Below are 22,427 nucleotides of genomic sequence, written 5' to 3'. Positions count from 1 at the left end.
GAGCATTGTATCATTTACCATCCAACGTCTTCACTGTTGTTCTCGTGTACTCCATCCAGTATAAATAGTCTGGCAACACCGATAGAGCAATGCATAGAACTTAGAATTCAAGAACACATGCAGTGAACGTGACTAACCGGTTATGAAGATCATACTGCGGAAAATGCTGCATGATGCATTCATTCTTCCGGCCGGTCAAATGACGCACTCTGGGGCATCCGATACGATGAGGATACGAGTCCCTAAACCCTAAGATCACAGGCCACGACCCGAAATTCCGATGGACATGATTTGACAGGGCTGAGGCGTGAACATGGCACCTGAGATTAGGCTCCAGCCAACGAGATAAAAAAAGAACGTCAGATGGACCGTGGGAGGTGGACCAAGGAACCGCCACGCAATGGAGTGGCTGTGGGTTAATTGTTGTTGGCCCAGAGACGGGCAGTGGGGAAAGAGGATCCACGGATGGTTGCTAGGCAATGTTTCAGGGGATGCTGCTCCTGCGATGAAACTGAGTACCGGACAGCAGAATCGATTCAGGAGGAAGTCGAGAAGTAAGGAGTGTAGGAGTGTAGAGGAGAGAAGAGTAGAACGACAGTAGGAGATACCAGATGTAGATGCCTGTGGTGAGTTAACTACCAGGTAGACGCTGACTAACCACAACATCCTCCTCCGCAACGTCCACTTCTTCATCCACTCTTCAGCTCTTCTTCCCTCTCTCCCTTCGCTCTGTGGCGCGGTCCCAGGCATTCACGATAATCTCTCCCTCGGGTTCTCCTTAATTATCGCAACGCCTGCCTGCTCTTTTCTCTCCACTCGCTTTCCTCCCGAAACCTCCGCCGAGAATCGCGGCTTCGGACTATTGACGCTTGTTCACATTCCACCCGTCCGCCTGGCCTAATCTTATCCATCATTCGCAATCAGCCAGCCCCTAGCCAGAAATCGCGTAGGGGCCTCCCATTGGAACCATGTCGTACAATCGCCTGGGTGAGTTTTCCCCCTTGTCCTGCGTTCTCCGCATCAATTTCCTTCTGAAACGCCGTCCAGCGGGGAATCAGATCGCACTGTCGCAGTCAATCGTCTGTCGCGTCCGTGCATGTTTCGACTCCCTGATCGCCTCGGTCTTTCTGTTATTTTCCTTGTGTTCCCGTCGCTCAGTCGATATTGACATTATTGGCGCTTAGGAGACCCCTATGGGGAGAACGACAGTCGCTCTCCCATCATGGATCCCTCCCATTATCACAACCGGACCCCGTCGCCCGGTCGGCCGCTGAATGGCTACCAGCTCGAAGATAACCCCTATGCGCCTCGCGAGCATCTGCAGATGCCCAATTCGAGTGATATGCTGGCCGAACAACCCACGGTGAGCATCCCGGTGGTATGTGCACAGGGGATGACACGCTGACGGATGGTTCTTCCACATTAGTACTCTGTTGAACGACTGCCGCATTCATACGGACACAATGAAGCTTATGAAGACCACCATGGGCCGAATTACCCTGGTTACGACTACACCCTAGATCCGGAGGCTCACCATGATGCCTACTACACCCAACCCTACCAGCCCACCCTCTCTCCGCACGAAGACTATGACCTTGGCCAATACCCTGAGCATCAGAACCCCTACGGTGACGATCGCGTTCCCATCCTACAGCAGCCCGAAAACCCATTCGGACCGGATCCCTACAGCGACGAATACCAGGATGACCCCACGCTCACTCATACGCCTAGTCCTGCCCCAATCAAACGGTGGAAGACGGTCAAAGAGGTCCAACTATTCAATGGTAACCTCGTCCTCGACTGTCCCATAGCCCCCAAACTCCTCTCTCAGGTGCCTCATGCTGAGCCTCCCGGACGCGATGAGTTCACCCACATGCGCTACTCCGCAGCCACCTGCGACCCCGCCGATTTCTTCGAGGAACGCTTTACCCTGCGCCAAAAGCTCTTTGCCAAGCCCCGCCATACGGAGCTGTTCATCGCCATTACGATGTACAACGAGGATGACTTCCTCTTTGCGCGAACCTTGATCGGCGTGTTCAAGAACATCGAGCACATGTGCTCCAGAACCCACAGCAAGACCTGGGGCAAGGACGCGTGGAAGAAAATTGTCGTCTGCGTGATCAGCGATGGTCGTGCGAAGATCAATCCGCGGACACGGGCCGTCATGGCCGCCCTGGGTGTCTACCAGGATGGTATTGCCAAGCAACAAGTCAACGGCAAGGATGTGACGGCACACATTTACGAGTACACGACACAGCTTGGTCTGGAGCTGAAAGGTACGCAGGTGCACCTTAAACAGCGCAGCGGCGTGCCGGTCCAGATGATCTTCTGTTTGAAGGAAAAGAATCAAAAGAAGATCAACTCCCACCGCTGGTTCTTCCAGGCGTTCGGCCGCGTGCTGGACCCGAACATCTGTGTCCTCCTGGACGCGGGTACTCGCCCCGGGAAGGACTCCATCTACCACCTGTGGAAGGCATTCGATGTGGAACCGATGTGTGGAGGCGCCTGTGGTGAAATTAAGGTCATGTTGGATCACGGAAAGAAGCTCTGGAACCCGCTGGTTGCGGGCCAGAACTTTGAGTACAAGCTAAGCAATATCCTTGACAAACCATTGGAATCGGCCTTCGGATTCATTACAGTGCTGCCCGGTGCCTTTTCGGCATACCGGTATGTCGCCCTGCAGAATGACAAAAACGGCCAGGGTCCTTTGGAGCGGTATTTCCTGGGTGAGAAGATGCACGGCGCTAATGCCGGCATTTTCACCGCCAATATGTATCTCGCGGAGGATCGTATCCTCTGTTTCGAGATTGTGAGCAAGCGCAACTGTCGTTGGCTTCTTCAATACGTCAAATCCTCGACCGGTGAGACCGACGTGCCTGATCGTATGGCCGAGTTTATTCTTCAGCGTCGTCGGTGGTTGAACGGTAGTTTCTTCGCGGCCGTCTACTCCATCACCCATTTCTACCAGATCTGGCGAAGTGACCACAGCGCCCTGCGGAAATTCATGCTACTGATTGAGTTCATCTACCAGACGATTGCGATGCTGTTTGCTTGGTTCAATATTGTAAGTAATCCCCGCCAGCCGTGGCGTCTCGCTACTAACTCCCTCAGGGTAATTTCTTCTTGGTCTTCCACATCCTCACCACGTATCTTGGTGCCAAAAACCTCCTTGGGACGGCAGGAAAGGTACTCGGCGTGGTGTTTGAATGGCTGTATCTCGCGACATTGGTCACTTGCTTCGTCCTGTCACTAGGTAACCGACCTGGAGGATCCAACAAGTTCTACATGACCATGGTCTATTTCTGGATTGGAATTATGATCTATCTGATGTTCGCTGCCGTGTTCGTCACGGTGCGGTCGATCCAGGAACAAGTTGGCAAACAAGACTTCTCGTTTGCCACCTTGTTCACCAACTACCAGTTTTTCTCGATCATTGTGTCTCTGGGGTCGACGTATGTCATGTGGTTCATCGCGTCCTTCATCTTCCTCGATCCTTGGCACATGTTCACCTGCGTAAGCTCCCTCCTTCCCTGGCTGAGTGTTTTTCTAACCGGACCAGTTCCTCCAATACATCCTGCTGACCCCGACGTACATCAACGTGCTGAACATCTACGCCTTCTGCAATACCCACGACATCACATGGGGTACGAAGGGTGACGACAAGGCGGAGAAGCTGCCGTCTGCGAACCTCAAGCCCGGCGGCAAGGTTGACGTGAACATCCCGCAGGACGACGGCGATCTGAACGCGCAGTACGACGCAGAGCTGGTCAAGTTTGCGCAGAAGCCCCCGAAGGAGGTGCAGGTGATCTCGGAGGAGGAGCGCCAAGCGGACTACTACAAGGGATTCCGCAGTGCGGTCGTGCTGGTGTGGGTGTTCTGCAACTTTGCCCTGGGCGCCGTGGTGCTGAGCGCGGCGGGCCTGGACCAGTTCGAGAACGGCAAGAGCGACGACTCGATGTCGAACGAGCGGGCAACCATCTACATGGCGGTGGTGCTGTGGAGCGTGGCGGCGTTGTCGATTTTCAAGTTCATCGGTGCGATGTGGTACTTGGTTGTTCGGATGGTAGGTTTGCCCTCTGGTTCTGGCGCCGGGATGGTTGCTAACGTGTGTGCAGTTCCGGGGTGTTTGATCACGCATCCCGTCTTTGCGTGTATGATTTGATTCAACTTGTATGACACTGCATGGGATTGGTGTACCACAGCGGGCTATGTGGTATTATGACACGATTTCTCATGATGCTGACGCAGGCAATTGATGATAAAGATGGATTGGATGTATTGTATGTAGATATATCTAATGGTATGTACCATATTGCGTTGCTCTCCGTAGGAGTGTTTGTAGGTTATTGTACAGACGATGGGTGCATGATTTTGATGGTTACTTACTCTCTGCAAGATATATGTAGTCATAACAGTGCACTCCACCAACTAAGAAGCATCATTGGTCTAGTGGTAGAATTCATCGTTGCCATCGATGAGGCCCGTGTTCGATTCACGGATGATGCACTTTTCTTTTTGTGTTTCTTTTAAACACTTGATATGTTTTTTTTTTTAAATTCCATGGCTCGAGTGCTACAAAATCAGTTAAATGATCACTACGTCTTCGATTGTACGCAGATGGCAATCCCCCCCAGAACCAACGCCATTCCCGCCCACGTCTCCTTCTCAATGACCTTCCCTTCCACATACCACTCCCCAAGCACCGTAAACAGGAACGCACTCGAATTCGCCAAAGGCACCGTCAAGGACAGTTCTATCGACACCAGCATATTAGCGTTGCACCCATCAGAATAGCAAGGAGGAACACACCATGTTTCCCAACCAACAGAAAGAACCACACACTGCCCGTAAGGTTAATCACCAACGGAACCGCATACGCCGGCGTCCGCAACAGATTCACCACCGTCCAAAACACCGAGACGATCTTCGTTCGCAGCCAGGAGGACTGTGTCGTTGACCGCGACTGCATCCAGGCTGGCCGGGATGAAGCCGCCGGCGGAGGCGGCGGAGGCTGGTCCTCTTCGTCGGAGTCGGAGTCGGCGTTGGAGTCGCGATCGGAGGCATTGCGGTCCGTGTAGGTGTTTCGCGTTTCGAGCTCTTGGACGTCGCCTTCTGTTTCGGGGTGGGACGATGATGGTTGCGAGGGCTGCGCGTGTTGTTCCTGGCGCGCGTTGAAGTCGGCGGCGGCGCGGCGGATGAACGGGGTAGTGAAGCCCCAGGCGACGCCGACGAGGAGGAACGAGAGGATGTAGTTGATGACCGGAGGCTGATCGGGGGTGGGATCGGGGGAGTCCATTGCGTGGTGGGAGGGAGGTTGATGTTGTCGTTCGTTGTTGTGTGGATCTGGATCAGGAGACCGGGAGATGCTGGTCTGGTCCGCATGCGGTAAGGAAAGTATACGTCCACTTGGCATCCATGGTTCATGTCAGCATCAAAGGCTGGATCCATGCAGAATAGATATATAGTATTGTTTTCTGGACTAGATAAATCTTGGGTGATTCGGTATTGAGCATCTGGCATATGCGTGGGCTGAACGCTAAGGTATATATCTCGCATGCGCTGCTACATAGTGCATCGTCATCTACACCACCCCACAAAAGTATCTCTAATCTCCTATGTACAACCGGTCTAACCCTCCCTCACCATCGAATCATACCGTCCCTTTGCCAACGCATACACCGTCTCCAACCGCGGCATCGCCACGCCCCATTTGCGACCAACCCGCACGGTATTCCCCACAATCGCTTCGACCTCGAACAGCCGTCCCTGACGCACATCCTGTAGCATACTCGGTTCGCGGCCGGTCATCGCCTCCGCGCGACGCTTCGCGATCGCAAACCGCTTCTCCGCCGCCGCCTCATCCACCCCGGCGACGCCCATGGCGCGCGCCAGTGCCACAATCTCCATCATGATGCCCCAGACCAGGTCGTGCGCGAACGGGTCCGACGAGCGCAGGAAGTCGCCGTCCGTGCACAGCGCCAGCGCACAGATGGGGTTCCACGACGCGTTGATGAGCAGCTTCGACCAGCGCGCTGTCTGGATGTCGTCAAGGATGGCGACCTCGCCGCCGCCGCGGATCATCAAGTCGGCCAGTCGCCGCGCCGACGCCTTGTGCGCCGCTGGCGCATCCGCCGGATACGTCCCCAGTTCCAGCAGGTTCAGCGTCTCTGGGTACTCGATGATGCCTGGCGCGGTCTGCGTCGCGGGCAGGTAGATCACCCCGCTGAGGAGCGGGTTGGCCGGGAAGGCCGTCGCGATCTCGGGCTCGATGTCGATGCCGTTCTGTGCTAGCACGATGGTGGTGCTGGGGCGCCCGGCCAGCGCGGGTTGGAGTTGCGCGGCGAGGGGCTGGCGTTGGGAGTTGTCGCTGTTGCTGTTGCTGGTGGCGGGGAAGGATTTGGTGGTCACGATGAGATAGTCGTATACGGCGTCGGCAGGGCAGTCGGCGACGGTCCGCACCAGGTGGTCTGGCCGGTAGGTGATGGTTCCGAACCGCTCACTCCGCAGGGTGAAGCCATTCTTTTGGACGGCGTCGTAGTTGGATCGGCACACGGCTGTGACGATGCAGCCGGCCTGTTGGAGCTGGTGGAGATAGACAGCCCCAATACTGCCGACCCCGAAGAGGAGAACGGACGGTGGTGATGGCATGGGTGTCGAGTACGGCGTCCGTGTAGGATTAAAGTGTTGGAGAACCGATATCAGTGGGGATTAATTTGATTTAGCTAGTTAGTTCCGTGGTTCTGACTCATCCCGTGGATCGCAAGCTATGTACATGTATTCCTCTACAGGAGGTACTTTTCGAAGAAGTCGGCAACTTGCGTGTATCTAAGATCCTTAGTATCGGTGTCCCAGTGGTGACTTGGTGGACAGACATACCCGCGAAGGTACTCACTCGACGCCTCCTTCGCGTCCAAATCGGCTCGCGCCCCCATCCAGCCATGCCACATGGTAGAATAGGTCTCGACGTGGCCGCCAATTCCATTGGCGTCGATGATATTCTTGTAGTCCTGGACGACGTCGCCTGGCTCATCCTTGGACGCGAGGACCATATGCGGGGTAGTCAATTTCTCGGCGTCTGCTTTGTCCATGCGTCTGGGATAGGGTTAGAATTGGAAAGGCTTCGACGGACGTACGTACCCGGGATGCACTTGGGCACTGGCGATGAAAGGGGCCCCGGGACCAGAAGCGAGGACAGCAACCTTCGGATAGATGAGCATATAATGAGACAGGAGTGAAAAGTAGCTCACCTTCCCACCCCAGCACAACCCCAGCGCAGCCCATTTCTCCACTGACGGAAACACCGAGCGATAGACGTTGACGGCTTCGCGGAGGACCTCGACATTCTTCGGAATGGATGCCTGGTTCTCCATCAGCTCAGTGAGGAGACGTTTCTTTTCGTCGGTGTTGACGGGAAGCCATTCAGGCTTTGCAGCCGCCTCGTGGAAGAAATCGGGCACAAGAACAAGTGCATTCAAACGAGTGGCCAGGATATCGGCACCCTGGATGGTCTGGATAGCCATACCAAAGATGTCGTAGATGTCGACAACACCGGCAGAGGCATCCTTGGGCCCGGTCACATCTGCACCGGTCAGTAAAGCTGTTGGGAGGTGGAGAGAAGTTGTATACATGTCTTAAGGCCGGCGATAGTCTCGTAGGAGCCTTTGGGAGAGTAACCATGGGGAACGAGGGGAGGAATGGTCTGACAGGCGTCGCAGGACATGATTGTGATGTTGTAGTGGGATGTAGAAGTAGATGTAGAAGTACATAGATGTAGAAGTAGAGGTAGATATAGTAGGTGGCAGATCACCGGAACCGGGATGACAAAGCCCCTGGCTGCCGGTGCCGGGCCTGAACCGGGCTCAACGAGATTGATTGATTGATTTCTTGTTGGGGGGCAGGACTCGAGATTTTCTATATTTCTATCTGTACTGATATATCCAGGTATATATATAGTATCTATATCCTCCTGGGGGAAGCCCAATTCGGCAGCATCAGGGGACCATGGCTTCAAACGTCCAAGAAGAGGAAAAGAACTCCCCTGATATCCAACCCCAGCAGGACTCCAGGGAAATCCCTTCACAGCACGATCCCAAAGATGACATTGACGTGCCCTACTGTGTTCTCTCGGAACGTCGCAAAATCGCCGTCATGCTTTGCGCCTCGTTCATGGGCATGGTTTCTCCCATGTCCGCGGGCATCTACTATCCCTCCTTGCCAGCGCTGGCCAGGGAGATGCATGTGTCCAATTCCCTCATCAACCTGACTGTCACCACCTATCTGGTACTCTCATATCAGCTGCCTCTACTATATAATCGTGCTGATCATGACAGATCCTCCAAGCGATCGCCCCCTCCTTCACCGGGTCGTTTTCTGATGTCTATGGACGACGTCCCGCGTACATCTTCTGCTTCGTCGTCTATCTTGCTGCAAACATCGGTCTCGCTCTCCAGAGCAGCTATGCCGCCTTGATGGTGCTCCGCTGTGTTCAAGCCGCCGGGAGTAGTGGCACCGTCGTGATAGGAGTCGCCGTTGTCGCCGACATCTCCACCCGAGCAGAACGAGGCAAGTACATCGCATACGCGAGTATCGGAACCACCCTGGGAACCGCAATTGGCCCCGTCATCGGCGGTCTGATCGACCATTTTCTCGGCTGGCGATGGATCTTCTGGTTCCTGGCCATCCTGTCGGGCGTCTTCCTGTCCATCGTCCTGATCTTCATGCCTGAAACCTGTCGAGTCATCGTCGGGAACGGCTCAGTTTCTCCCCCGCCATGGAATCGTCCTCTGTGGGCACTCGCCCATGACTGCTTCTCCGACAAGAGACAAAAAGGTATCGACTATGACTCCCTTGAGACCCGTAAGAAACGACCAAATCCCCTCACCTCCGTCCAAATCGTGTTGGAGAAGGAAGCCGGTACCATTCTCGTCTTCGGCGCGCTGATATTCAGCGGGTACATGATCGTGATAAGTACCCTGTCTGCTCAGCTGGAGAGCCAGTTCGGTTTCAATTCCATCCAAGTGGGCCTATGCTATCTCCCCTTCGGCATCGGCAGTCTGACCTCACGGTGGACCGTGGGCCCCGTGCTCGACTGGAACTTCAAGCGTGAAGCGCGCATCCAAAACCTGCCCATTGTCAAGAATCGCCAGGAGGACATCCGGAACTTCAACATAGAGCGCACCCGTCTGGCTGTAACCATGCCGCTGTTATATGCCTCGTGTCTGTGCATGATCGCCTACGGCTGGGTCATGAACTTTCGCACCTCGCTCGCCGGCCCCATCGTCATGCTGTTCTTTACCGGCCATCTGATGGTGGGGGCCTTCACCACCCTCAGCAGCTTGATCGTGGACACCCACCGCCAGAGCGCCGCCACCGCCCAGGCGGCGAATAACTTGTTGCGTTGCTTGTTCGCTGCGGGCGCCGCCGCCCTGGCGTCCCCGTTGATTGATTGTATGGGGATCGGCTGGACAGGCACTTTTGTCGCCGCAGTGTGGGCGGCCTTCAGTCCGTGTTTATGGCTGGTATATCGACGTGGCCACCGTTGGAGGGAGGACTTGCGCATAAAGCGCGAAGAACGACACGGTTCGACCGTTTAGCGAATTAGACATTGAGAAATGGATAAATGCCCTAATAGGCACGAGATATCCAGTTGTGTGATATCTATCTAATAATACTCATCTTTGAATATATACCGCTTTCTGGGCCTCGTCTCTCTTACCAAAATCGTTAACCAGCATGCTTGATAAGATGCGGAGAAGGTCAATCCTTCGGGTGTCAGTACCCGGCATTATCTTCCCCCTCTCTACAGGAGAGATAAACGGGAACTATTCCTAGTGAGCTATCAGGGGGACTAGCCTCAGAGCTCTTGGTCGGTGAGGTCTCCGATGCTACCGTCGGCAATGGTCGCTGCTGCAGGGGTTAAATAGACTCAAGAGGAAAGAGGATCCATCCCTTGCATTTTCCGAACATCATTCACCTCTACTGTGTGCTGAATCAAATTCTGTGTTGACCTGCTGTCGTCCAGGCGATGTTGCATGATGGCTACCCCTCAGTTCGACCAACCGTGCGACATGAGTTCCTCGGACAGAAAAGAGGAGAAAGAGATGCAGTTGGATGCAGGGAAGGGTGACGACCGTCTGGCAGGTGAATTTGCCTATACTTCAGAAGAGGACCGTCGTGTGCTAAAGAAGATTGATATGGTTATCTTGCCGATGGTAAGACATCCTGGTCTGCGATATGGGCACTATACCTGACTTTGCGACAGCTGTGCAGTGTCTTCTTCCTCCAATGTACGAAACCAAAGAATAATTGTAACTCCACGGGTGGTTCTTGATTGACAGTATCATAATAGATCTGGACAAACAAAGTCTTAGTTACGCGGCCGTATTCGACCTCATCACGGACCTCGACCTCAAGGGGAGCCAGTATTCCTGGTGCTCCTCGATCTTCTACATCGGTAACCAGGCCCTCCGATGACTCTAAGTACAGGCCCTAAATTTCACCTAGGCCAACTCGTCGCCGAATACCCCTTTATCTACCTTATGAGCCGGCTTCCTCTGACCAAGTTTGTCGGGGTTACCGTGTAAGCCAAGCAAACCAACCACAATAACCTCCCACTAACCATATATGTAGCATCGTATGGGGCGCGATTTGTATGTGTCTCGCAGCCCCAAACAGCTTTGCTGGCTTCGCAGCCGTGCGCTTCCTTCTTGGATTCGCCGAAGGAGCCGTGAGCCCGGCATTCGTGACCATCACCAGCATCTGGTACCAAAAGAAGGACCACCCCCTGCGGATCGGGTATGCAATCCTATCCAGCACCCTCAATGGCAATATTAATCCAACATTTCAGTCTCTGGGTCACCATGAACGGGCTGGCCCAGGTCATAGGCTCGCTGCTGATGTACGGCATTGGGAAGAACTCCAGCCTCGGACTGGCTCCGTGGAGGGTCCTTTTCCTCGTCTGCGGCGCGCTGACGACCTTTTTTGGGGTGTTGTTCTACATCCTCATGCCGAATGGGCCTGACGATGCGTGGTTCCTGACCAAGCGCGAGAAGGAGGTCCTGAAGCTGCGCATGGTGGCAGATCGCGAGGGCGGCGATTTCACCCGGTTCTCGTGGATGCAGCTCAAGGAGGCCGCCTTTGATATCAAGTCTTGGTTCGTTTTCGCATTTGGACTGCTCGTCACCATGCAGTCCTCGGTGCTTACAGTGAGATCCCCGGCGCTGCCTGCTTGCGCAAAAGTGTAGCGGAAACTGATGGACGACCGTGACGCGCAGTTTGCTTCCCTCGTGATCAACAACATCGGATACGACAAGTTCCACACCGTTCTTTACGGATCTCCGTCGGGAGCGGTGCAGATTGTCTTTATCTGGATTGCCGTGATTGGGTGTCTTCTCCTCCCCCAGAAGAGGTCTCTCATAGTCATGGTCCTGACTATCCCGCCTCTCATCGGGAACGTCCTACTACTTAAGCTGCCTCTGTCTACCAAATGGGGACTCGTGGTGGCTTCGTGGCTGGTATGACATACTTCCCCATATGAACATACCAATTGCTGACCGCCAGGCCTCCATCATATCCGACGTGATGACCGTCCTCTTAAGTTTGAGCGCCTCTAACGTCAAGGGCAACACGAAGCGCGCCGTCGTCAACAGCCTATTCTTCATCGGGTACTGCGTCGGTTGCATTGCCGCCCCACAGCTATGGCAGCACAAGCCTAAGTACTTTGAGGGCGTAGTGACAGCCATTGTGACCTGGTGTCTTCTGTTCGTCGTGACCGGTCTCTACTGGTACATCTGCGCGAGTGACAACAAGAAGCGCGACCAGGAGCTGGCACAGGGTATCGCTGGAGACGAAATTCGCCCCGGAGCGGACGTGACCGACAAGGAGGACCGGAGTTTTAGATACAACTGTTAGCTTGCTAAGGGCACCCGCATAATGAGAATGTATTTCCTGTCCACATCACCTCTATCACTGTCCTCAGCCCCACGGCGGAACAGCAATGCATTCCCCGCCGCAGGCTGCATCAACACACTGCCGCAGACTCCCAAAATGCACTCCACGATTCACCATCCCCGGAGCATAGTGAGCATACTTGGCAGAGTTGGTCATGATGTTCCGCACAGAGGGAGCGATCACCGGCTCGCCAAGCATGCACCAACAAGTATCGGTGATGATACTCGCGCCAAAGGCCTCCAACACCGCAAGATGCCCAGCGGTCCGCGCCCGGTCGTAGGTGTCTCGACTAGTCGTGACGATGAACTCGACCGAGGGGCTTTTCCTCCGGCCGATACACAGCCCCGCAAGCCGTGCGAATTCCTCCAGCGAAAAATGCGGATTTCCCAGCGACACCAGCCCAACGGACGAGTCGCGAGCGGAGTTGAGGCTCTCCCAGCATTCAGCCAAATCCTCCAACCCGATCTCCTCCCGGGGGAGTTCATCCTCGATTTTTTCGAACTGCGCCGCCACCGGCGTTACGCCTTTGATGTGGAACATCGCGGCCGACGCGCTGGTGCCAAAGGCCGCGCTGAATGCCTTGAGATCCACTCGCATCCCACCGAGGCTGTCGACGCCCCATACAAGCGGGATCCGATGCTGCGCATACTTCCCAACGGCATATCCCAGCAGTGGAAACACAGCGTCATTGCCGGGCTTCAACGCCACCGCCGCCGCCGTCACGTCAACACGAACAGCCGGCCTCCGGCCCTCGGGCAGATGACACCCGGCCAAGGGCGCCCTCCCTGTCAGGGCAATACACACGTCGAGGAAATCCGGGTACTTTTGCGTGTGGGCGCCGAGAACGCTGTTCGCAAAGACGACGGCGTTCGACTCGGACCAGCCGATGTCTTCGCCTGGCTGTGGGCCGCCATCAAGCGTGTACGGAGCACAGGTGAAGCTTGGTTGGGCGCCCATGGCCAGGTAGGTGGTGGCCAGGGCGTCGGCGTCGTGCGCGAGGGCCTGGTCGATGCCGAGTTCGCGCCAGCGGCGCTGGTCGATGGAGATGGCGTTGAGGGTGGTGGGGAGCACGAACCGTGCGCCCATTGCGAGGAATTTCCGCGCGAAGGCGAGGCTGGCGGGCCCGGTGTAGATGCAGGCGTCGATGTGGGCGCGCGAGACATCGAGTAGGGCCTCGGCTCCTTGGATGGCGGCGAAGCTGAGGATGATCTCGAGGGCGATTTTAGAGGCCGCGCCGTGGTGGCCGGCGAGAGTGGCTTCGTCGGCTGGGGTGAGGGCTATGGTGCTTGGGAGGGGATCTGGGAGGAGAGAGAGACGCGGGAGGGGGGTTTCGCTGAGGGAGACTTGGTCGCCGCGGATAGCGGCGAAGGGGTGAGTACGGAGATGGATGAAGTCGGCAGGAGACAGGATGAGGACAGGGATTGACTGGGAAAAGAGGGCATTCCCGACAAGCACCCCCAGCGTTAGGATTTGTTCGGGTTGTTCGAATATCAACGCAGCGGGTGCATGTTGATTTAGAAGGAGTTCCAGCATCACTGTGCTTCCGGAGCAGGAGCCTCGGCCGCATGGGATGGCGAGGACCCGGCCGACTATCGATTGCCCATTGAGAGGATGATGGTGGTCCACTATCCGTCCGGTACTTGGGTCAACTCCGCCCCAGAAGCTCAATCCGGTCGAGGAGTAGAGGAGCTCCGCCGAGGCGGTTCCGGGGACGAGGCATTGGCCTCGGAGGTTCATGGTGTTGGAGTGGATACTAGGCGTAATAGGTCAGATATACATGCTAGCGTGGAGGGCCTATATGTGGCACAAATCGAATATGGTGGATGAAATGGATTGGAAGTCTTTCGAGATGGTCTCAAGATGGTTGTATAGTCCAAGACCAGGTGTCAGACAAGGGAACGGCCACCACATCTTGCTAGCCGAAATACGGTGGGTCACGCGCCCGCAAGATCCACCGAGTGGATACGAGGGACTCAAGGTTGCCCAACACGTCAAGAATGATCAGGACTGATTGCAGTCAACAACTCTTGAAGCTATTGATTTCCAGTGTACTCCATGATTCGCCGCAATCGTTTGGCCAGCAGGATGGTTACCTTGCGGCTTTCTGTACGCCCATCGAGGTTGGAGAGCGCGTGGACTAGAGAAAATGAGAGATAGGCTTTGTTGATCGATGAAATAATTGCAGGACAGAACTCTCCGTAGGGTACATTCAATCTTTGAGGTCAAAAGCTCAATGAAGTCCATCAAAGGCGAGTGATGTTTGCTCTGTTTGATGCATTTGTTTGGCAATTTAATCAAACAAAACAAACAGAGAGAGCGCCTCTCATTGGCGGATGGATGTATATCCGAGGTTAACTCCGTGAATGCAAACACCATGAGAGCATATAAATCGATGGGAGTCATCGGTCGAAGACACTTGATTTAACTACCTTGATGGTTGAGCGTACCTAGGTATTATCCACACGTTCTTATATGCATAGTGTTTATCTCCACCCATACTGCTATGGCTACTCCAAACAGACTGGCCGGGTTCGACTTGGTCCAGACTACCTATAAAAAAGTCGGTGACCATGAAATTAGAGCCGATTTTATCATCCCACAGTCCAATTTCACTGGGAAACGACCGGTGCTCGTGCGGTTTCATGGTGGTGGTCTAGTGCGTCAATATGCTCCAGCTCACGGAGCAGCCTACTAACAGATCGGCAGGTTACCGGAGATTCTCTATGCATGGAGTGGTTTCCCCAGTGGCTGTTCGACTTGGCCAAGAAGCATAATGCCGTAATTGTATCCCCGAATTACCGTCTCATGCCTGAAGCAACCAGCCTGGAGATCTACGAGGACATTGAAGACTTCTGGACATGGCTTCGCTCCCCCGCAGTGGCGCAATTCCTGGCGGCTAGTCCGAGCAGCACGCAGCTTGACCTCTCGCGGATTCTCACAGCTGGAGAATCTGCCGGTGGACTTCTAAGTATATACCTAGGTCTGTCGCATCCGGACGAGATCCGAGCCACGACAGCGGGGTATCCCTGTGTCGACATGGCTGCAGACCATTACGGCACACCCGCGCCCACTCCGTTGACGGAACCCCCTCTTCCGGCCACTTTCGTCCGTGATTACATTGCTCAGATTAAGCCTGGGTCGATACGGTCGTTTGCGGTGCTCCCGGAGAGGCTCGATCTGATGATCGCGGCTATCCACTATGGGGACCTGCTTGGGCTTTATGAGCGGGGAACAGAGAGTTCCCCCAAGAGAGAGCTGCGGTACCCACTGGAGAAGCTTGATCAACCTGGAGCAAGTATTCCCCGTGGAGGAATTGCTATCCTGCATGGAATCCAAGATATTGTGGTGCCGAAGGTGGGCTCCGAGAAATTCATTGACAGAGTATCGGAGGTGATGCAGGGAAAGCCTGGGGGAGACAAGCTGGTTCTGACACTGAAAGAGGGAGAACATGGTTTCGACACTAATACACCTTATGAAGAGAAATGGCTGCAGGATCATCTTCGACATGCTGTTGAGGCTTGGTTGGAGTAGACAGTTAACATTCATTTGTCTCCGGTTACTTCAGGTAAATAATGCCACTGGTGAATTCTGGTTGGTTTAGAAGCCGCTGCATATGTACAATCAATCCACCTCTCAAAATCACCATTCGCAAATCGCCGTACACTTGATCTCCACCAGCAAGCGAGGATTGGGCAATTCCTTCACGCCGATGGTCGTTCGCGCTGGCGCATCGGCGCGGTCGGGCCACACCTTGTTCCATTCATCGTTCATCCCCTTGTAGCAGCCAGCTAGGTCTGTGAGGAATACCGTCGCCTCAACGACGTTCCGAATGCTGCCCTTGCCATCGGTCGCGCCGCGGATGACCGTATCAATATTGCGTAGCACGGCCGCCGTCTGTTCACCAATATCGAGAGTCCATGTGCCGTCTGGATGTTCAATAACCCCATCCCAGGTGCCATCGCCCCGTCGCGACGATGTTCCCGAGACATGGATAGTGCGTGATGAGGGGTTGGTAGGGGTAATGCGGGCATGGGGGTAGTTCGCAAGACCCTGGGCCTTCTCGGGCGGGAGGAAGAAAGCCGATCCGTTTGACATGGTAGATATTGTGATAGATCTGAAAGGGTGATTCAGAGGGGTAGAGAGAAGAGTAGAACAAGCAGAGGAGATGTTTGGACTGGGAATGACGGAATTCTGGCCGTTCTTTTAAATCGTGGAACCCGCCGGATACACACCCGGAGGCGGATGCGATCCGGATAGTACGGAGGAGGACCGTGGGACAATACTTGAGATGCAACTCGGGAGATTAGGACCTGGATATTATCAGGGTCGTCGATACACACAATACTGTTCCTCTTGCTAGAGCGAGTGTAGAGAAATGCAGGCTGAAAGAGACAATTAGGGCTTCGTCCCTCACATGGCCGGATGAGGAAGCGGGGTTGTTCCGTCATCTCCGCATCGTCATCGTGATGCCGCTTCAACTGCAATAACTACAACAACAACAACAACAACAACAACAATAACGACCATCATGCCCCTTCAGTCCCTCCGACAGACCACCTCCTACAACCTCAACACCTTTCGTCGTAATTATGTCTCTGAAATTTCTGGCTCACTCGGCGATCTGGGTACCTTTCTCCCCATCGCTATCGCTTTGGCGGTCAACGATACCGTATCTCTTTCAAGTACCCTCATCTTCTCCGGAATCTTCAATATCTTGACCGGCCTCTTCTTTGGGATCCCGCTGCCAGTCCAGCCGATGAAAGCCATCGCTGCAGTGGCCATCGCCCGTTCCTTCACTAACGGTGCCATTGCGGCCGCCGGCATCTTCGTGGCCGCATGTATCTTCATTTTCAGCGTGACAGGAATCCTTCGGTGGTTCGCCAATGTCATCCCAATCCCTGTCATCAAGGGTATCCAAGTTGGGGCGGGCTTATCCCTGATCATTGCATCCTGTGGGAACATGCTGTCGTCGCTGGGATGGGTCCATCCGTCTTGGGCCGATAACCGCATCTGGGCCATTGCGGCGTTTATCTTCCTTGTCATTACAAATGTCTACCGCAAGGTGCCCTACGCATTGGTTGTGTTCATTGTCGGTCTTGTATTTGCCATTATTCGCAGCGCAGTTGCATCGAAACTCCCTTCCATCGAGTTTTGGCATCCCTTCGTGGTGGTGCCCTCCCCCCACGAATGGTCTGTTGGTGCACTGGACGCGGGAATCGGCCAGATCCCCCTTACCACTCTCAACTCGATTGTGGCTGTGGTTCACTTGGCCGCGGACCTCCTTCCGAACGTGCACACCCCTTCCATCACCTCCATCGGCCTCAGCGTCGCGGGGATGAACCTCCTCGGCTGCTGGTTCGGCGCTATGCCCGTCTGTCATGGGTCAGGTGGGCTGGCAGCACAATACCGATTTGGCGCTCGGTCCGGCGCCAGTGTGGTGTTTCTCGGCTTGTTCAAGCTGGTCATTGGTGTCTTCTTCGGGGAAAGTCTTGTCGGCCTTCTGAAGCGATTCCCGAGCTCTATGCTCGGCGTCATGGTCATTGCTGCTGGACTGGAGCTGCTTAGCGTGGGAGAAAGCTTGAATACAACAGCGGCTCGAGATTTGGTAAAGCTCCACAACGGCCTGACTGGGGATCCTGGCGAACATGTTGGGCCGATGCTCAGCGAAGAGGATCGGAAGCGCAGATGGACCGTTATGATGGTCACTGTGGGGTTATTGGTTGGATTTAAAAATGACGCCATTGGTTTTCTGGCTGGCATGCTGTGCCATTGGACATACGAACTTCCTGGCCTGATCCATAAATTCCGTGAGGGGCGAGCCGAGGGTAGGGTCCATTTGCCCTGAAAGAAGCTACGCTTTAGATATAGAATCTGCTGTTGCGATGCGGGACATAGCATGGTAGGGTTCATATATGTTGCGACATTTGGCATTTGATATCCGTGCATGAAGAGGATGTGATCAGCTGATGTCGACACCATTTGATATCACGAAAAATGGTAAATACCACTTCACTATATTGTTCACCTCCCAAAATACAGATATTAGTACGGAGAACTCATATGTATAGATGTTGTTAGAACATTGTAAGGGTCTGCCGTTTCCATCATGGAAAGATCAGACTGTGCGCCATGTAGTTGAACCTTAACGACAGTGAGACAACACAAAGGTTTGATGATAATGTACAATACAACCAACGTTAAATGAATCGGCCTTCCTTACCAAGCCACAGGGCCATATAGTTATAAGCTGTCTCAAGAGTGTTTCCAAACTCGCCAGGATATCTTTCGCATTCAGTACAAGTCGTCAGCAGATGGGTAGCACCCTCAATGAAGGCGGTCGAAACATCCGTGCTGCTCACAGCGTTAAGATGGAGTTTCTCCGCATTCAAATACTCCCAGTGACCAGTATTTCCTATTGTGAGAATAGGCACGCTGACTCCCTGAATAGCCGCGGCAGGAGCAGTAAGACTAGAGTTAAGGTGAACCCCGGTAAAGCCGTCCTCCTGATAAGCGAATTCTTCTTCGTCCACCCAAATCCCAAAAACGTGCAAGAAGCGGTTCACCGTAGTTTTAATAGCACCCATAGTAAAGTTGGTCCCGAAATTTTCAAAGTTCTGAGGTACACGGACTGATGGCACAATCTGGGTCGTGGAGGATCCATTCTTATGCACAAGTGGCCAGGAATACTTGGTATGTCCAAGCCACCGGGTATCCTGCGCAAAGAACTTGTTGTTGAACCCTTCATACATTGCATCTGGAATTACCATTGGCTCGTCGTCAAGATAGGAGCCGTCACCAGCTGCGATTGCAGCCTTACGCTCCAGGGCGTACTTGACGAGTCGATTGTTGCGGGCAGCAACACCTTTCTGGAAAGCCTTTTTGAAGTCCGCGGTGTAGTTGCTGTTGGCGTTGGCAACAAAACCATTAACGGGGTTGTAGAGATCAAGCGCTGGGGTGTTGTCAAGGCCAGAGGTTTCGTTTGTGATTGCCGGGTTTAAACTGAAGAGCATCATTGTAGATAGACCATAGTTACAGTCAACTAACAACAAGCCATCGGCAGGGTCCAGTCCGGCCAGGTCATCAGAGCAAGGGGCGATCTTCTCAGATCCTTGACAAGCCTGGACACCATTTTCCGCAATGTTCTGGTAGGCGGTCATCATGGCGCCGCCACCGCTGTGGCCAAAAAGGACAATATGCTCAAATTCGGTCTGATTGCGAAGCCAGGACACTCCCTTGCCAACGTCGGTCATCATGTAATCGAAATCGAGATCAGTCATTTCGCCCTCTTTGCTAGCATAGTTGTTGGCGCAGAGCACAGTGAATCCCCGCTTGGACAACTCTGTACACGCAGAGAAGGTCAAGTAATCTTCCTCGGCATGCATGACAAGAACCGCAATAGATGCTCGTGGGCTGGACTTCTCTGGGCGATGGAGAGCTCCAACGACACCATCCCCTAAGGCGACTGATCCAGGCAGCGCGGTTATGTTTGCTGCACGAGCTACGCCTAGGATATCTAGCGCAGCTAAGCCTGCGAGAGCAGTTCGATGGTTGAAGAACATAATGTAAGAACGAACGCGTTGTGCTAGCACTTCACTCACTGGGCAGAACTGTCAATCAGTAAGGGTAAACAACACTCTCCTAAGCAACATTAGAGGACTTGGTAGAGAAATCGGACTCCTTTATCCCATATCTCCTGGCATAATAAGCCACTCCCCAATATCTTTGAGGATGATCGTCGTATACTTCATCAAGCTAAATTATGGTGCGGTTTCTTGCTGTACCCGCTACTTTAAGCAAATGCCCGATTCTAGTGATCAAATAATGATCGGAGAAACCAACATCTCGGAGATAAATCAGAGTATGCGGGTCGTTTCGCTCTAACGCCTGATATATATCAGTTCCTGAAGCGGAGACTAAACTGCTTATAGTATTGATAACCATGGGTAACATCACGGCCCACACTGCAAGCTGGCGTGGCCTCGAGACGCGGAACACGAGTACTTCGGATTTAACTGACTGGGTAAACAGCTCCTCTTAGGGCAGAAAAGGAGGACCTACAAGCTGTACTGTCATACGCAGTACGTTCTGCTAAGCACAATGGAGGTCATTTCTCAATCTTCCGAAGTAAAGCCGATGAATACTCTGCCCCACTAGCGACACAAGCTTGGAGTTACTTCATCTTATCCGGCTAAATTCCCCTAGCTCAGGAAGTATGGTGGTCTTTGGCTCGATGCCTTGCTGCTATTTTAGACCCACCATAACCTAACAACTACGTATTCAAGGTGTAGGCTACAAGAATACAATGTATATCAAATTCCTCTCTACCTTGCAGTACCTTTAATCCAGAGACCTGGACATTCATACAATCTCCTGGCCTGTTCCTTGCCAATCATTCAGCACCCTTCACGATGAAGGCCTCCTTCCTCCTGGGTCTTGTGGCCCCTAATCTTGCTCTCGCAAGCGAATGCAATCCCGACTTTTTCTCCCCTTACCTGGATGACAATGCCACCCTCGTCTATGCCCGGGCTTTCACCACAAACCAGACCTTTGAAGGACCTATGGGCAATTACACCGGCTTGCCTGAGTACTGTGCTCTTTACGTAAACGTTAGTTCATCTGCCGTTTCCTCATATGAATTTGGTCTCTGGTTGCCAACGCAAACATGGAACAAAAGATATCTGGCCTATGGAAACGGCGGTTTCACTGGTCAGATCGCCTTCTCGGACATGGCACCGGGGATTAACTATGGTTTTGCCGTCGTTTCTACTAATACTGGTCACAACTCTACAGTTCAAGAGGCTGGGGACGCCGGTTGGGCACTTGGTAAGCCGGAGACAAAGACCGACTGGGGATGGCGCGCGCTGCATGGCAGTGTTGCTCTCGGTAAAGTCTTGACAGAGGCTTTCTACGATCGAGATATCAAATACTCTTACTATGCGGGTTGCTCTACAGGTGGCCGTCAGGGTCTGAAGTCAATCCAGATGTTTCCAGAGGACTTTGATGGTGTCTTAGCGGGGGCATGTGCATGGTGGACGAGTCACCAACAGAACTGGGATCTTAAAGTTGCCCTCGACAACTTGCCTAATAATGCATCTCATCATGTCACCACTGACTTGATGGATCTCCTTGCGACTGAGGTGCTGAGGCAATGTGATGAGGTTGACGGTGTGAAGGATAACATCATTATGGATGGTTACGCCTGTCAATTCCGCCCCGAAGCCTTGCTCTGTGGTAGCCCTAATGCCAACACTAGCACCTGTTTCAACGCCGACCAAATCGACACTATATACCGGATATACGGTGACTGGGTTGAGACAAATCAGACATTTGTTTTCCCTTCCTTCGCATGGGGCTCGGAAGCTCAAGTTTCCCAGATGATCATGACGGACGAGGATGACATCGACGACCCGAGTGGCGTTGCGTACCCTCGCGATTTTGTCTATAATAATTCAACATGGCCTGCAGAGAATTTGGACTTGACTACAATTCAATTGTCTGAGCGTCTTGATCCTGGTAACGCCACTGCAGATGTTTACGACATTCGTCCTTTCTATCAGCGCGGCGGCAAACTAATCCACTACCACGGATTTGCCGATGGTGAGATTCCCACTGGATCTAGTATTTATTATTATAAACAAGTTCAGAAGGCCATGAATCCCCTCGGAATAAACCTGGACGGCTTCTACCGGCTCTTTTTAATTCCAGGAATGCAGCACTGCTTGGATTCTGTACACAACGCTCCATGGTACATCGCATCTGCCAACCAGCCTTCTGGTTTGACTGGTGATAATATTTGGGGCGTGCCTGGATTCCGCGACGCTAAACACGATGCTGTTTTGGCCTTGATGGCATGGGTTGAGAATGGAACCGCTCCAAATGAGTTGATTGCCACCAAATTTATTGACGATACACCCGCACTCGGTGTTCAGGCTCAGCGCAGGGCCTGCCCGTATCCCCAGAGTGCCACTTATGTTGGCGGTGATTGGAATTCCAGCTCATCCTTCCAATGTAGGAGCTGAGTTGTGACTACCTGATTCTGGATGTTTGTATGATATACAGAGCACCTTATATACGTCAGTCGGCCTTTTCGATTGGGCATGTATTATATTTCCCCTTCCATTTAGATTTAATTTTAGAATAATAAAAGGACCTGAACGTCCACTCTACACAAAAATTTTACCGAACCACGTAACTAAGGGAGTAGTGGTAGCTCATACTCGTGGTGCACGAATATTAATCCTCTTGGATTGTGTCATCCACAACGTGACTCTGTCTATACTCTTCTTTTGATAAGGCCCAGAGTTCAGCCTCTTTTTGACCTAATCTATAGGCTATATGTGCTGTAATTAACTCTATAAGGTGCTAAGGGCCCTGTCATGTTGTGTTGGCGGTGGCAGTGCATGCCGCACCTGACGAGGCTCCATAGTATGACACGAGGTGCGGGGCGACAGCAAATGAATTCTATCCCTGTTTCGCCT

At 53.4% G+C, this 22,427-nt stretch overlaps 13 protein-coding genes and 1 non-coding gene across 14 annotated transcripts; 7 read left to right on the top strand and 7 right to left on the bottom strand.

Annotated features, from left to right (window-relative positions):
• Positions 1 to 84: 84 nt before the first annotated feature.
• Positions 85 to 956, bottom strand: BDV59DRAFT_156091 (uncharacterized protein). Its single transcript, XM_073687440.1, has one exon. It carries the CDS (start codon positions 748 to 750, stop codon positions 256 to 258), a length of 495 nt encoding a protein of 164 aa, XP_073550272.1. The 5' UTR covers positions 751 to 956; the 3' UTR covers positions 85 to 255.
• A 23-nt stretch (positions 957 to 979) lies between these two features.
• Positions 980 to 4,299, top strand: chsA (chitin synthase I). The gene is made up of 5 exons (XM_073689008.1): positions 980 to 1,363; positions 1,427 to 3,064; positions 3,112 to 3,513; positions 3,560 to 4,063; positions 4,116 to 4,299. The coding sequence occupies exons 1-5, from the start codon at positions 1,223 to 1,225 to the stop codon at positions 4,128 to 4,130; spliced, it is 2,700 nt and encodes an 899-aa protein (XP_073550271.1). The 5' UTR covers positions 980 to 1,222; the 3' UTR covers positions 4,131 to 4,299.
• A 136-nt stretch (positions 4,300 to 4,435) lies between these two features.
• On the top strand, positions 4,436 to 4,506 carry BDV59DRAFT_t67. Its single transcript has one exon. It is a non-coding gene; the product is annotated as a tRNA-Gly (tRNA).
• Positions 4,453 to 5,336, bottom strand: BDV59DRAFT_174053 (uncharacterized protein). The gene is made up of 2 exons (XM_073689007.1): positions 4,810 to 5,336; positions 4,453 to 4,753 (listed from the first exon to the last, which is right to left on the bottom strand). The coding sequence occupies exons 1-2, from the start codon at positions 5,294 to 5,296 to the stop codon at positions 4,596 to 4,598; spliced, it is 645 nt and encodes a 214-aa protein (XP_073550270.1). The 5' UTR covers positions 5,297 to 5,336; the 3' UTR covers positions 4,453 to 4,595.
• A 292-nt stretch (positions 5,337 to 5,628) lies between these two features.
• Positions 5,629 to 6,648, bottom strand: BDV59DRAFT_200146 (ketopantoate reductase family protein; the record flags this gene model as incomplete). The annotated part of the gene is made up of 1 exon (XM_073693514.1): positions 5,629 to 6,648. One exon carries the CDS (start codon positions 6,646 to 6,648, stop codon positions 5,629 to 5,631), a length of 1,020 nt encoding a protein of 339 aa, XP_073550269.1.
• A 49-nt stretch (positions 6,649 to 6,697) lies between these two features.
• On the bottom strand, positions 6,698 to 7,753 carry BDV59DRAFT_156058 (dienelactone hydrolase family protein). Its single transcript, XM_073687439.1, has 5 exons — positions 7,627 to 7,753; positions 7,248 to 7,579; positions 7,138 to 7,199; positions 6,877 to 7,092; positions 6,698 to 6,825 (listed from the first exon to the last, which is right to left on the bottom strand). Exons 1-5 carry the CDS (start codon positions 7,718 to 7,720, stop codon positions 6,783 to 6,785), a joined length of 747 nt encoding a protein of 248 aa, XP_073550268.1. The 5' UTR covers positions 7,721 to 7,753; the 3' UTR covers positions 6,698 to 6,782.
• Positions 7,754 to 8,001: 248 nt separating this feature from the next.
• Positions 8,002 to 9,593, top strand: BDV59DRAFT_211714 (major facilitator superfamily domain-containing protein; the record flags this gene model as incomplete). Its single annotated transcript, XM_073695858.1, has 2 exons — positions 8,002 to 8,280; positions 8,331 to 9,593. 2 exons carry the CDS (start codon positions 8,002 to 8,004, stop codon positions 9,591 to 9,593), a joined length of 1,542 nt encoding a protein of 513 aa, XP_073550267.1.
• Positions 9,594 to 10,034: 441 nt separating this feature from the next.
• Positions 10,035 to 11,910, top strand: BDV59DRAFT_200143 (major facilitator superfamily domain-containing protein; the record flags this gene model as incomplete). Its single annotated transcript, XM_073693513.1, has 8 exons — positions 10,035 to 10,211; positions 10,262 to 10,286; positions 10,349 to 10,453; positions 10,504 to 10,579; positions 10,630 to 10,794; positions 10,847 to 11,204; positions 11,274 to 11,513; positions 11,560 to 11,910. The coding sequence occupies 8 exons, from the start codon at positions 10,035 to 10,037 to the stop codon at positions 11,908 to 11,910; spliced, it is 1,497 nt and encodes a 498-aa protein (XP_073550266.1).
• A 31-nt stretch (positions 11,911 to 11,941) lies between these two features.
• Positions 11,942 to 13,834, bottom strand: BDV59DRAFT_156040 (aconitase family protein). Its single transcript, XM_073687438.1, has one exon. The coding sequence runs from the start codon at positions 13,684 to 13,686 to the stop codon at positions 11,974 to 11,976; it is 1,713 nt and encodes a 570-aa protein (XP_073550265.1). The 5' UTR covers positions 13,687 to 13,834; the 3' UTR covers positions 11,942 to 11,973.
• Positions 13,835 to 14,384: 550 nt separating this feature from the next.
• BDV59DRAFT_174035 (uncharacterized protein) lies at positions 14,385 to 16,141 on the top strand. The gene is made up of 2 exons (XM_073689006.1): positions 14,385 to 14,605; positions 14,656 to 16,141. The coding sequence occupies exons 1-2, from the start codon at positions 14,453 to 14,455 to the stop codon at positions 15,478 to 15,480; spliced, it is 978 nt and encodes a 325-aa protein (XP_073550264.1). The 5' UTR covers positions 14,385 to 14,452; the 3' UTR covers positions 15,481 to 16,141.
• BDV59DRAFT_156024 (RidA family protein) lies at positions 15,535 to 16,148 on the bottom strand. The gene has a single exon (XM_073687437.1). It carries the CDS (start codon positions 16,042 to 16,044, stop codon positions 15,589 to 15,591), a length of 456 nt encoding a protein of 151 aa, XP_073550263.1. The 5' UTR covers positions 16,045 to 16,148; the 3' UTR covers positions 15,535 to 15,588.
• A 290-nt stretch (positions 16,149 to 16,438) lies between these two features.
• BDV59DRAFT_174034 (putative sulfate/molybdate transporter) lies at positions 16,439 to 18,160 on the top strand. The gene is made up of 2 exons (XM_073689005.1): positions 16,439 to 17,946; positions 18,018 to 18,160. Exon 1 carries the CDS (start codon positions 16,478 to 16,480, stop codon positions 17,792 to 17,794), a length of 1,317 nt encoding a protein of 438 aa, XP_073550262.1. The 5' UTR covers positions 16,439 to 16,477; the 3' UTR covers positions 17,795 to 17,946; positions 18,018 to 18,160.
• BDV59DRAFT_200138 (alpha/beta hydrolase family protein) lies at positions 18,147 to 19,508 on the bottom strand (the record flags this gene model as incomplete). The annotated part of the gene is made up of 1 exon (XM_073693512.1): positions 18,147 to 19,508. The coding sequence occupies one exon, from the start codon at positions 19,506 to 19,508 to the stop codon at positions 18,147 to 18,149; it is 1,362 nt and encodes a 453-aa protein (XP_073550261.1).
• An 849-nt stretch (positions 19,509 to 20,357) lies between these two features.
• On the top strand, positions 20,358 to 21,968 carry BDV59DRAFT_211713 (Tannase/feruloyl esterase; the record flags this gene model as incomplete). The annotated part of the gene is made up of 1 exon (XM_073695857.1): positions 20,358 to 21,968. The coding sequence occupies one exon, from the start codon at positions 20,358 to 20,360 to the stop codon at positions 21,966 to 21,968; it is 1,611 nt and encodes a 536-aa protein (XP_073550260.1).
• Between the last annotated feature and the right edge of the window lie 459 nt (positions 21,969 to 22,427).

The sequence above is a fragment of the Aspergillus ambiguus genome (genome assembly GCF_047715705.1).
Source record: "Aspergillus ambiguus strain CBS 117.58 unplaced genomic scaffold BDV59scaffold_7, whole genome shotgun sequence".
NCBI classification, from domain to species: Eukaryota; Fungi; Ascomycota; class Eurotiomycetes; order Eurotiales; family Aspergillaceae; genus Aspergillus; species Aspergillus ambiguus.
Note: the sequence above shows the minus strand (reverse complement) of the source record. Positions and strands in the feature narration are given on the sequence as shown.

What these genes read in the sequence shown, in the direction of transcription:
- BDV59DRAFT_174034 (XM_073689005.1), top strand. Translation starts at nt 16,478, where the DNA reads ATGCCCCTTCAGTCCCTCCGACAGACCACCTCCTACAACCTCAACACC.
- BDV59DRAFT_174053 (XM_073689007.1), bottom strand. Translation starts at nt 5,296, where the DNA reads ATGGACTCCCCCGATCCCACCCCCGATCAGCCTCCGGTCATCAACTAC. An exon ending in TCTGTTGGTTGGGAAACATG is followed by an intron (nt 4,754 to 4,809) that starts GTGTGTTCCTCC and finishes TGGTGTCGATAG; the next exon opens with AACTGTCCTTGACGGTGCCT.
- BDV59DRAFT_156058 (XM_073687439.1), bottom strand. Translation starts at nt 7,720, where the DNA reads ATGTCCTGCGACGCCTGTCAGACCATTCCTCCCCTCGTTCCCCATGGT. An exon ending in TATCGCCGGCCTTAAGACAT is followed by an intron (nt 7,580 to 7,626) that starts GTATACAACTTC and finishes TGACCGGTGCAG; the next exon opens with ATGTGACCGGGCCCAAGGAT. An exon ending in AGTGCCCAAGTGCATCCCGG is followed by an intron (nt 7,093 to 7,137) that starts GTACGTACGTCC and finishes ACCCTATCCCAG; the next exon opens with ACGCATGGACAAAGCAGACG.
- BDV59DRAFT_156024 (XM_073687437.1), bottom strand. Translation starts at nt 16,044, where the DNA reads ATGTCAAACGGATCGGCTTTCTTCCTCCCGCCCGAGAAGGCCCAGGGT.
- BDV59DRAFT_156040 (XM_073687438.1), bottom strand. Translation starts at nt 13,686, where the DNA reads ATGAACCTCCGAGGCCAATGCCTCGTCCCCGGAACCGCCTCGGCGGAG.
- BDV59DRAFT_174035 (XM_073689006.1), top strand. Translation starts at nt 14,453, where the DNA reads ATGGCTACTCCAAACAGACTGGCCGGGTTCGACTTGGTCCAGACTACC. An exon ending in GGTTTCATGGTGGTGGTCTA is followed by an intron (nt 14,606 to 14,655) that starts GTGCGTCAATAT and finishes ACAGATCGGCAG; the next exon opens with GTTACCGGAGATTCTCTATG.
- BDV59DRAFT_156091 (XM_073687440.1), bottom strand. Translation starts at nt 750, where the DNA reads ATGCCTGGGACCGCGCCACAGAGCGAAGGGAGAGAGGGAAGAAGAGCT.
- chsA (XM_073689008.1), top strand. Translation starts at nt 1,223, where the DNA reads ATGGATCCCTCCCATTATCACAACCGGACCCCGTCGCCCGGTCGGCCG. An exon ending in TGCTGGCCGAACAACCCACG is followed by an intron (nt 1,364 to 1,426) that starts GTGAGCATCCCG and finishes CTTCCACATTAG; the next exon opens with TACTCTGTTGAACGACTGCC. An exon ending in CTTGGCACATGTTCACCTGC is followed by an intron (nt 3,514 to 3,559) that starts GTAAGCTCCCTC and finishes TAACCGGACCAG; the next exon opens with TTCCTCCAATACATCCTGCT.